Genomic DNA, 12500 nt, shown 5'->3' on the forward strand with positions numbered 1-12500 from the left:
GGCGGCGGGCCGACGGGCCGGCGTAAATTTCGAACACTGTTCCTGATACCATCCCTGTGCCTTCCACTATTTCGGCGCGTATGTGAACACATTTGGGACTAACAGGGTTTACTAGAATCCCACCACTCCACCACAGAGTCACCGCAGTAGACGTGAGATGAGCGCTGTCGCTCCGCGGCACTTGTTTTGCTGTTGCTTTATTATTTAACTAATTAACCCATTAAATGATTTCGCTGACGTAAACGTATACATGTAGGTACCTCGACCGCGCGCTAGAGGAAAAAGACATTCGCCGCCAGGACGCGGGCACTGTCATTGGCTACATCGCTCAGAACCCTGTAGGCAGATACCTGGCGTGGGACTTCATCAGAGCAAAGTGGGATACGGTTTACGAAAGGTATCGTATAAGCAGGGGTAATCCAGCTAGGCACCAATCAACGTGAATCCAACTGATATATATATATATCTATATAATCATATCATCTCAAGATAAATCTGCACGTTCTGCTTGTATAGATTTGAGAGTGGCTCGTTCGTTTTTATCCCGTTTCGGGAATGACCATTGAATTATATCGCAAACTGCCGCAGATCGTTTCGTTCCTGTTTCGGAACGCATTTAATTTAAACAGCGGTCAACAACGCCATTTGCAGCGCTTTTCATCAAGGTTTCGCCTGTACCGGATGCTCCATTACATAGAAGCACGTATATGTGTATATACGTATATATGTATATACGTATAATATGTACACGTCACGCGATACCGCGAACAAACGCGTTTTGCTATGATATTGTCAGGAGTAAATAATAGGAGAGACGTATTATTTACTTCTGATATTACGCGGCAATAGCGACGTCGGATGGCTTTTCCGCTGGAATACTTTATTTCATGTCGTTTCAACGCTATTTGATGACCGGCTATGATTGGTTGACCTTCGTTGTTTCATTTCGTGCACGGGTTGTGTTTTTGTTCAATTGTCTGTATCCATGAAATCTTGAGTGGCGTCGGTCCTGTTGTAGCTGTTGTCACCCTACGGCAGATGACACTCATGCATGATTTATCGATCAACGGACATCTGTAGCTATTACGTGTTGAAGCACCAATTACAGCTTGCCGTGCTTTCTGTTTTCGCGGGTCCCCTCGATCAACGATTTTTTCTCTCTCTCTCTCTCTCTCTCTCTCTTTCTCTCTCTTTCTCTCTCTCTCTCTCTCTCTCTCTCTCTCCCTCTCGCATCCTGTCTCGTCCCCTCTCTGTGTCTATCTGCCTCTTAGACTAGTGGGATTTCTGAAAAGTGTGAATGTTAGGGGCATTTTGGGGTAAAAGTTGGGAACCAGACTTTTTAACATAATTCGAGTATGCTGAATCCGATAAGCTCGGTTCCCAAGCAAAATTAAGCCATCTAATTTGCATAAACAAAATGGCCACCAAATTATCATTTTTTGACTTTTCTTGAACTATTTTCTACAATAACTTTGTACCCAGGCAAGCAAAAATGAGCAATAAAATGTATAGACACGTGTTTTGAAGATCAGAGAATAAGATAAACACATTTCCAAAGGAATAAGTGGTAAACATACTCATTAATATGCAAATTAGTGACCGCTATTACAGAGAAATCATTTTTTTCAAATATAGACTGGTTCAATTTTCCAAAATTTTTATTTCATGCGGCATTTTTGAGGAAAAGCTAACAAATAGATGTTTCTGGAGCGGATTTTCGTGATGAATATGAAAAAATTGTTTCCCAAATTTGCCTAATTAGGTCTGGTTAGTCTGGTTCCCAACTTTTACTCAAAAATGCTCCTTGAACCTTATACAGCAAACTTTTTCAGGAATCCCACTAGCCTATCTCGCCCCTGCTCTTTCGCCCCATCTCTCCCACTGTCGCTCCCTTCTCTCGCGCGCTCTTTCCCCTTTCTCTTTCTTTCTCGCTCACTCTTTTTTGAGAATGTCGAGTGTTGCGTTATTGTCCTTGCGTGTTAGCACGGGAATGATGTTTTACTGCATGGATATATTGGCTCGGGTGTCATGGCACCCTGCCTCGCTATGTTTCGTCTTCGGCATTCCACATACTTCACGTACGCTGTTAGAGTTTAGAGGAGCAAACTTACGCTTTTATTTCCACACGATGTTTGATTTTATTTGCCCACGATGTCGCCATGCATGTGCTCGTGGCAGAGTATATTGTCATGCATGTGCCGCGGCAAGGTGATATCATCTAACAGGTATTCGTGCATCTGATGCATACCTATGGTAAGGTGATGTCATCTGAGAGATACTTGTCACAAGCTAATGTAGCAAGATAATGTCGCAAGCTAATTGTATTTGTGGCAAGTTGATGTCAACGGGAATTTACTAGCTGTAAGTGGATGTCCGTATGAATGAGCCATTTACCTTGAGACTTCTGCGGCTACCTACACGCCAGGCGTTCTCGCTCTGGCTAGTAACGTTGGTCTACGAGATTACAGTACGGGCATCGTTTTACCATGTAATCAATATGGAACATTTATGGTAACCTATGCTCTTGCTCTCTCACTCTCGCGCGCACTCTCTTCCTTTTCCCCTCTTTCTCGCTCTCTTCCCTTCCCTCACTCTCGCGCGCTTTCTCTTCCTTTTCCTCTCTCTCTCTCTCTCTCGCTCTCTCTTTCTCTTCCTCTCTCTTTCCCCTCCCCCTCTCTCTCTCTCTCTCTCTCGTGTGCGTGCTTTCTCTCGTTCTATGTCTGCCCCTCTCTTTCTCTTTGCTAGCACTACAATCCCTCGGGTAGTAGTGAGAGCATCGGCCATGATACCGCTGTGAGGTAACTTTGCGACAGCTGACAGCTCTGAGTGCGTGGCAGATATTTGACCCCGTGACGTCATACTCCGTCGCATGCTTGGACCTCGCAGATTGATATGTTGCTTTACTATCGATGTCGTCTTTACCATAGGTATTCTATGTTGCACTTTACGTGTGTGTAGACATCTTTGCTCTCTACCCTGCGTGCTTGCTAACGTGGATGTTTCGTCTCTTCTTCCTCGTTACACCGCACCTCGGCGCACTCCTCGTCTCCTTCTACTGCCATCTGGCGGCGCCTGGTGGCAACGGCTCGCCTCTACTAGCAGCCTCTGCTTTTCTCTTGACAGATTCGGAGAGAGCTTCTCTTCGATGCGAAAAATTATAGAGCAGATTACGGCCACTTTCAACACTCGATTCGAGCTGGAAAGCCTGCAGCAATGGGTGTCGTTGGTGGCGCGTCGTGGGGAGCTCGGCGCGGCTAAGAACGGATGGGAGCAGGCCATAGAACGCACCAAAGCCAATATTAAGTGGACGGTGCAGAACCTCAAGTCTATCGACTACTGGCTGACGCAGAAGCACACAGTGCATCGAAGGGGGGTGTCCGACTAAGCGGGACTGACTGTGTATGATGTTTATCTCTATGTAACTCTCTATACGCGTAAGTTATCGCCATCGTCGTCGTCGTCGTGTTGCCGCTATGTATTCTTATGATTGACAGGCACGGTAAGCAAATCTTTGGCATGTCCCGGATTGTGAGGTACGTGACTTTCAAATTCAACACGCCGCTTGAGCTGCAGCAGTTGAAGGAGTGGGTTGATTACATCTCCAAGCGTAACCAGTTGGGAGCTGAAACTAACGCCTGGGCGCAGGCTATCGAGCGGACCGGCGCCAACATCAGTTGGCTTAAAGGGAATCTGAAAGACATCAGCGCGTGGTTGAAGCAGGTTACACTAGTTGGCGATTCCCCAAAGTAGACCTGTCTAGTGTGTCCCGTGTTTCATGCGATGTTCCCGTGAGTATGAAACCGTTTATTGGTACAAAGATCGTATAAATATTAGACGACCAAGGCGATTTTCCTGACGTTGTTTATCATTACTGTAAAATGCTATATATTATTACGTTAATATATATATATATATATATATATATTAAGATATATTGTTAACTAACAAGTGACGTTATAATGTTGTTGTACATGGGGTTATGGTTACAGTTTATAGACAAGATTTGTCTTTCAGTACAGAGCGTGCTACACATGGCAATTAAATGTCATGACTTCAGACTGTACAGTTCTGCTGCTGATTATGCATCATTTGTCTGCCTTTGAAATAAAGTGTTTCGCTCCAGAAGTAATAGAACCTACTCATAGCGCATGATATGCACATCGGATAGCAGATAAGTATAGAGAGGTAACATTTTTCATGGTAAGATATCGTACAGTAACACAATGTAACAACAGAACGACTCCACAACGACAAGTGTACGAATTATTCTTGTTGATTCAATTAGCGAATCAGCCGATTCATTCCTTTATATCCCCATCCAGAATAACACATTGATATATCAGTATAGTCGATATTTGTTGTAGGCCATGTATATGTTTTTTTTCTTGCGTGACAAGAACCTTTATCGAGTAAACGGCGTGCTTCTTGTCTTCTTTTGCCGGTCTTTTATCCAGTATCAACGATGTTTATAATCACGATGTTTATGTTTAGTTCTATAATCACGTCGTAATTTGATTGTTAAACTTAATGCACTGTCGCGCGCGTCCTGCTCAATGTAACATGTATGTGCAATGCGTTAAAATATAGCACTTTATACATATCACACTATAATGATCATCGTTTGTGCAATTGCAACAGAATTTTCATATCCAACTACGCGATACGTGAATAGACTGACTCCGTAAGACGTCAAGAATCCTGTTGGGCTCAGCTACGGTGACGCTTGAAGTCAGTCTAATGGCCCTGTCCCACCTTGACGATTTAGCCAGCGTATGCCGACGTATCAAAATTTCTCTAAAACGCTGGCATACGCTGAACTATCGATGTTTTTTTTAAATTTTGGGCGTATACATAGCGTATTCATAACGAGTTGGACATATACATAACGTATTAGTAACTTATATAGAACGTTTCGATAACTTATAGATAACTTATACCAAAGAATGCTTAGCGGGTTGTTGGCGTTCACAACTTATGCCCAACGATAGTCTAACTTATCAAGAGCGAATAATGTTGTCGTGAAATAGCACTATTTCCCCGTTTTTCCGTTGTACACTCTAGGTATTATTAGCTCTTGAACTTATGCATAGCGCGCGGCAGCGTATCGCCGACGATCACGTGTCGTAGCCTATAAAAAGGCTGCCGCTCGACGATTCAAATCATAACCGCACTAGACATCGCAGTATCAACATCACCGTCGCAGTATCAACATGCCAATACCATTTTTACATACCAATTCCCCTAAACGCTGCAAATACGCCATTATACGGTAGCTGTAAGTTAGAAACACGTTCAGTAAGTTCTGTGGTCGTCCGGAACACGTCAAATACGTCTGCATACGTCAATATGCGTTGGACAAGGTTCAAAGCACGTTACTCATAGGTTAGAAATAAGTTTTGGGTACGCTAGACATTATCTTGACGTATTTCGACGTATGAGTAACTTACAAGTAACGTGTGTGAACGTGTCTCAACGATCGCATAACTTACCTACAACTTATGGCCCGCGTATGCTGGACGTATGGGCATACGCTGGCATACGTCGGGAAATTTTGAGCATGCTCAAAATTTTTCGACGACCTCGCCGTACTACGACGTATACCCGCGTGCTTCAGCGTGCTCTTAACTTATACAAAGCTTACCCATAACTTATTCGACGTACGCCAGCGTATTCACCAAATTTTTCATACGTCGGTATACGCTGGCTTTCATACGGAGGTGTGACAGCGCCATAATACTCATACACGCATTTATTCATTTGTCTAATTAGCGAGAGAGTTTCTTATGCGACTCTGTAATTCTCTCTGTGTAAAGTGCGCGAATTCGTTTGATGTTCGGGAAACCCATCTCACAAGGCGGCAGTCGAGCGCGTTATCCATAAAAAGCTCTTTTCTGGCATCGGGAACATAAAGTGACAGCCTAATCGACCGCTAATTGTTCGCGTTAGAAACACGAACGTCCGCGTGATATCGAAAGTGCTAGATTGAATAAACGAAACGAAGAAAACGAAATAGACAGTAGTACAACATGTGCGTCGTATATTTCGATAGATGGTATGACGGGAAATTTATCAGAAAATTTAGTAGTGAAATCCTCAACAGGCGCTTTTAAAATACACAATAGTATTGCGTCAACATATTCTGTTCGTTCTTGCTATAAAACAGGCAGTACACACACGGCCACCATCCATCGTCGATCAACGCCCTTATTAAAAGACTCGTAGAAAAACACTCGATTTAAAACACGAGGTTATATGCACCATAAAACGATCAAATATAAAAAAATAATTAGGTTATTATGCAAACAACATTATGCGAACCCGTTCGGAACGAGGCGAGTACAGCGCGTACGCCATCGGACCTTTTACGTCGATGTTCATCGATGTTCGAATGAGATTCGCAAATCGGAAAGCTTACGATCATACGATCGCCATCTACTAAAACGCTCCACGCAAAGCTCTCAATGATGATTGGAAAATATACAAGTGCATCGTCACTCGCACGATTAATAACTAACTAGTAAAAGCCGACAACATAATCCGTATTGCCGAGGGGGCAATGCTTAACACATTAGGAGTAGTAGAGCTGGACAATTCTATAGAATATATACACAAACGGGCGCGTTCTCGCGGAGATTTTTTTCCATCAGTAAAGCCGGCAGTTATGATATATTATTCCAGTAGATGGCGCGACTGACTGGCCGTGGGCCTTTGGGATTTCATCTCGGGAGGCGTGCAACTCCGTTTCAGCGCATTACAAAAGTACCCATTACGGCGAAATGCTACATTATTTACTTCACTCACTAGTCGTTTGCAATTATTTTAATCGGTAACACTGAACGGACCTAGCGCTATAAAGAGATTCAAATATGAGAGCTGGACTCACACGCAACGTTTAGTGTGCGTACGCAACCATCACGATTTTGCCAACCGAGATATTAGCGCGAAACTTCATTGATTATGACAAATCTATTAACATAGCCGAGGCCAGATTGCCTAAACATGCTCCTTATCATAAACACATGCATTTGTATGTACACACACTGTTATAAACACTTCTACTAATCTCATGCATCTTGAGACATTCACGGAAATATTTACGGGCACGATATAATTATTTGATAATTTCACGGAAAAATAGGTTGATTCTATGATTTATTATATCACTGCGTGTGCGTATGCTACAATGCTGGCGTTACCTGATATTTGCAGAGACATGGATAAGACTATCCGATCGTGTAACGAACGTCACTACGTTATGAGTTTCTACTCCATGATGGACGGCAATACAACGTATATGCGTCTAGCGCCACCTGCCTGCTATATACAAATGCACAATTCTCTCTTGCTCTGCGCAGATGTGGATTTATATGAGTATATGCATATTCATGTGTATATGTATATGTAAAGGGATATGTATATATGTGTATATCTTATTACTCCGTTGTCTTGTGAGAGGGCAGCGGCTCGCCTATATGGCATGAGATTGTGATCTCTTGTGTAGAACGAAGAAGAGCACGGCAGAGATGACAGTCATGCACCAACCCGCGACCATTAGGAAGAAGGCCCACGTGAGCGCTTTCACCTTCTGACCCCAGATCCGCTCCTGGCCCTCGCTGTAGTGAACCTCTAGGCCGAACACGAGCAGAGCGATTCCCATGATAAGCGCTGCAACGAAACGGAAGGCAAGCCTCAAGGAAATGTATGGGGTGCGATTTTACACCCTTCTTGTTCATTCTTGGCGCAAGATTTCGCGACCACTGCCGTACTAAATGCTGCAACTATTGTAATAGGGGCCAGCCGACGACACCACCTGTAGTGTGACGCCATCGTCGCCAGCATAACGTCATGGTCGCTAACGTGACGTCATCGTCGTTAGCGTGACGTCACGGTCGCTAACGTAACGTCATCGTCGATAGCGTGACGTCACGATCGCTAACGTGACGCCGCCATCGTCGATGCACGTGCGAGACTTACCTGCGGAGGAGAGCATCGAGTAGACGGTGCGACCGAGGCAGGTGAAGCACGAGCCGCCGCGGCTGCAGATGCACATGTAGAAAGGCAGGAAGCAGAGGCAGAGCAGTATGGAGCCGACAGCCAGCGCGAACATCACCTGACACGCGATGAACCAGTCTGTAAGAAAGTAACAAACACACACACCGATCATGTACCAGTCTGTAAGAAAGTAACAAACACACACACACCGATCGTGTAGCAGTCTGTAAGAAAGTAACAAACACACACATCGATCATGTACCAGTCTGTAAGAAAGTAACAAACACACACACCGATCATGTACCAGTCTGGAAGAAAGTAACAAACACACACACCGTTCATGTACCACTCTGTAAGAAAGTAACAAACACACACACCGATCATGTACCAGTCTGTCAGAAAGTAACAAACACACAAATCGATCATGTACCAGTCGCGTGTATGGGGTTAAGGTGGGAGGAGGAAGAAATGAGCACACATACCGATCATGTACCAGTCGCGTGCGTGGGGTTTAGGGTGGGAGGAAGAACTAGGGTGGTAGTGGTAGTAAAATAGGCGGGTTTTATGGTGCGTGAGCTTGATAAGGTGTGGAGGAGAGAGAGCTCAGAGAGGTAAGGTGGGAGGGGTGGTAGGATGGAAGTGTTGGCAGGACGGAATAGGTGGTGTCTAGGAAAGGTTGATAAAATGGGAGGAGTCGGCGCTAGTGTAGGCGAGGTTGATAGGGTACGGTAAAATGCGACGGGTTGTAAGGTAAAAGGGGTGGTAAGTTAGGAGTGGTATGATTGGACGTTGGGAGTGCTTGTAGGGTTGGAGGGTAGAGGTGGGGATAAACTAAAGCTTTAGTAAGAGAATTTGTTTTCTGCGAGGGCAATGCATCATATCGAGAGTACACAAACCCTTATAATAACATATAATATGTAATATTAATATCATAGTAATATATTATATACTATATAATATAGTCTATATTATGACACTCCTTATAACATTATATGATGGGGTTTATGTGATCCTGAGCATATGAGCGCGATGTGCGTCTGATGTGAGCTATTCGCTGCTAGACGGCGACCGTGAGCGACATTCCAGTTCACAGTCACGGGCCTCCATCTTATTCCGCGCTAAAAAAAATCCCGGCAGAGTTTCTGCGGGGCCAGATGGCAGCAGCCAGCTAGCCACGCAGTGTTCATGGTAATCGCATTAGCGCGTATTGCGGATATGCCTGGACGCCGACAAGACGCCCATCGCGAGAGCTCTGCTAGTTAGAACGCCGAGACGACCACTATCCGCTACTTGAGACTCGGATCTAAATCACCGCGGGTAGAATGATGACAGATCGGGTCACGAGGGTGCGCCACCGGTCACCACGCTTCCACACGTGGCTTATGCGCTGCTGGGGCGGCTAACCCGCGGCAGCTGTGCGCAACGCATACAACGTCTATAAACGTCTTGCAATGCGTGACCGTTTCTTAGAGCTAGTGCAAAACATGCTTGGCACACGTGTGGCTGGCTATTCTGCGAGCCTCTAACAGTTTTGCCAGTGTTTACTGCGCGTCACTACGTCAGGGGGGTAACTAACGTGGCGAGATCGCCACAGCAACGGATGCGCTCAGCGCCCCCTATAAGCTAATGTCAGTATAAGTGAGTACAGTAATGTTAAAAATTAATATGATATCTGCATATATTATGTTAAACTGATGGCTGCGAGCGTACATGCGTCTGCAAGCGTACGCACAAGTGTGTATGCGTGTCTTCATGCGTGCCTGTAATGCTATGTGTGCGTGCGTGCATGAGTGCGCGCGTGTGCCCCATATACGTTTTGACCCGCGCAACCGTATTTGCTAGCAACAACACCGTATAACATGGTCACAAATCACTAAATAATTTGTAGCCGCACGATGCCAAGAGCAATGTTAGAAACTGCAATGATCGTGGTTTGACCGAGGGCAGCATTTTTAGTGTCAACGGGAATGCAGATCGGCAGCGAACATATATTCGACAATAGCGTACATTGTACAGGCGCGCAGCATGTTTCATCTATAGCTGCGGAGATTCAAGTCAGTTCTGCGGACTAGTGGGACAACGGCCCATGCAGTGTGCCAGGTTGACGTGTTTCTAACAACTCTATAATTAAATACGATTCCGAATACGTTCTCTTTCGATCCCCTTGTTTAAACGTTAATTTGATTAACGAATACGTACCAACCTAAGGAGACCTCTTTTAAAGAGGCTCTTTATTATTATATTACAATTACAGCGTGGCATGCTGGCTCATACCAGTATCGTGTGATACCAGACCGTTATATATATATATAATCTCAATGTTATAATTATAAATTCATTTTACTCCCGATGCTGGCGAATGCACGGCACACGCACTGATTTTTATTATTTTTATGATTTCATAAGTGAAATATTACGGAAATAATATAATTATATTTGTTAAGATAATAATATGATTCAGAATGTTATTGAAACTGCCATGTAAAATATGCCAATTATACTTTTAGCGTTATATATCCTGCTAAGCTGTACGCGTTTCCGATATTATATTAAATCACGTACTTATCGAATAAAATCTGCCCGTAGTTGCAAAATAAATGTTGATCGCAAAACTCGACATGCCCCCAATAGTAAGGCAACAAACGCCAAATTTCCCGCAAACTTTGCCAAAGCAAAGTGCATGGTCTGGTATAAACGTTCAGGGGACTCTTTATGACTACTGGCCAAACATTATTCTGATCATTTACCCACATTAAAACGCATTTCTACTGCCACTAAATCAACTATTTATGAACTCGTTTAGTTTTGTTATCGTCATAAACAAGATTATCGTAATGTATTGTACATATAATATGCATGCAATCTCATTTCTGGAACTATATTTTGTGACAGTTGACCGCGTAACACTGGTTAGTACCTCGTAAACATTATTCCACCCGCATTCCACGCATGGGTTAAATTTGGTTAATTGCCACTGAAAACACCAACACCTGTTACCTACACGCGGCGTGCGAACTCACGCCCGCTTGCTAGACGTACTCCGTTAAAGATCAAACCACAGAACCCAGAGCAAAGATTAGCCGATGAGCGCGACGATAGCTTTTCCGGCCAACACTTAGCCCCTGATGACAATCGCATGCAGCCAAAACCTCATGTGATACATATCTCCGATGTGTAAACCCTCTTATATCCATATAAAGCTGTTACACACTCACAACCGCTAATTTCCAGAATTTCCCTTCACAATCTTTCACGGCTTGCAATTTACTAACTTCTCTCATAAACTAACGACCTTTTCGGCATTGAACACACTCTGCGACATGCCTGATAATAGCGTGCTCAGTATATAGTAAAACACGCGCAAGGTAAACTGGAAAAGGTAATTCGAAATCTGCCACAGAAAAGAACAACAATTAATGGCTTCCGTGGCAAAATCTACTTATAGTCAGGAGTAAAATAATAGACTGTGTATGTATATCGTAACACGTATTATTTTACTCCCAATGGTTTAACAATAAAAAAGGGCTAATAATAACAAATCATAGAGATCTTGCATAGCTATATTAAACGTATAAGTAATTTAATATAGCTATTATTCAAGATAGCGGACTCGAGGAATCCAACTTCGATTCACTCGACCCACACGCCACACGCGCGCTGATCACGTACTCGGCATGTACTGCAGGTTGTCGATGCGTGGTTGATACATCCAGTAGCATCGGCCGGACAGCGCCGTGCAGAAGCGCCACAGTCCGAAGTAGCCAGACAGGTGGAAATCCGCCCAGTGGTCAAGCAGGAAGGCGACGGCGCTGACGCCGCACGCGAGGAAGGTGCAGACGAACACGAGTACGAGCATTCCACGCATGCCCTTCTCCTTACCAGGAATTGCGATGCTAGACGACATGGTCGTGTGCAGGTGTGACACAATGCACAGCTACCGCGTAGGCGAAAGTCAGAGATAGGAATAGGGTAAGCGAGTGAGAAGAGGGGGAGGTAAGAGAGTGAGAAGAGGGGGAGGTAAGAGAATGAGAAGAGGGGGGAGGAGGTAAGAGAGTGAGAAGAGAGATGGAGAAGAGGTACGCTTGTCTTGGAAGCTAGCTCGACGAAGTTCCGATCTAAGTGTTCCCTGTATTCCTGACTTCTTGATATGATGTATCGAATTGATACAAACACCGCACAACCTGATTCAACATAGAATGTCAATGGCAGACAATGACAAAAGTTGAGAGTCACACAGTGGGAAAGCTGGGTAAGAGACACAGGAATGGAAATCCAAATATATATATATATATATATATATATATATATATATTATATAATGCAGAAGCTCACGCAATCCCTAATCGTACATCTGCCTCTGTTGTCCGTCGATTTGAAAGGGAAATATTTAACGTAATCCAATCAATCTTTGCCTCATGCTCCTGTTCGAGGCAAGGTCTGATACCACAGAGCACTCGAAGCTGATGACAGCAAGTTAAAGAAGCTACATCAAGGCCCGATCGACATGT

The 12500-nt window shown here is 44.2% G+C and overlaps 2 protein-coding genes across 3 annotated transcripts in view; one reads left to right on the forward strand and one right to left on the reverse strand.

Annotated features, from left to right (window-relative positions):
• Positions 1 to 3587, forward strand: part of LOC106815143 (aminopeptidase N-like) — a 26271-nt gene extending 22684 nt beyond the window's left edge. Inside the window, exons 14-15 of the mRNA XM_014819575.1 lie at positions 257 to 397; positions 3124 to 3587. Coding sequence (XP_014675061.1) covers positions 257 to 397; positions 3124 to 3385 — 403 coding nt within the window. The 3' untranslated portion in view covers positions 3386 to 3587. The remainder of the gene's footprint in view (positions 1 to 256; positions 398 to 3123) is intronic.
• A 2425-nt stretch (positions 3588 to 6012) lies between these two features.
• LOC106815146 (epithelial membrane protein 1-like) overlaps positions 6013 to 12500 on the reverse strand; it is a 20307-nt gene continuing 13819 nt past the window's right edge. For both annotated transcript variants that reach the window (XM_014819579.1, XM_014819578.1), the window contains exons 2-3: positions 7975 to 8130; positions 6013 to 7665 (exon numbers count right to left, since the gene is read on the reverse strand). In XM_014819579.1, the coding sequence (XP_014675065.1) occupies positions 7469 to 7665; positions 7975 to 8130 (353 nt within the window). In that variant the 3' untranslated portion in view covers positions 6013 to 7468. The remainder of the gene's footprint in view (positions 7666 to 7974; positions 8131 to 12500) is intronic.

Source organism: Priapulus caudatus, unplaced genomic scaffold, assembly GCF_000485595.1.
Source record: "Priapulus caudatus unplaced genomic scaffold, Priapulus_caudatus-5.0.1 Scaffold1050, whole genome shotgun sequence".
In the NCBI taxonomy this organism is placed as follows: Eukaryota; Metazoa; Priapulida; class Priapulimorpha; order Priapulimorphida; family Priapulidae; genus Priapulus; species Priapulus caudatus.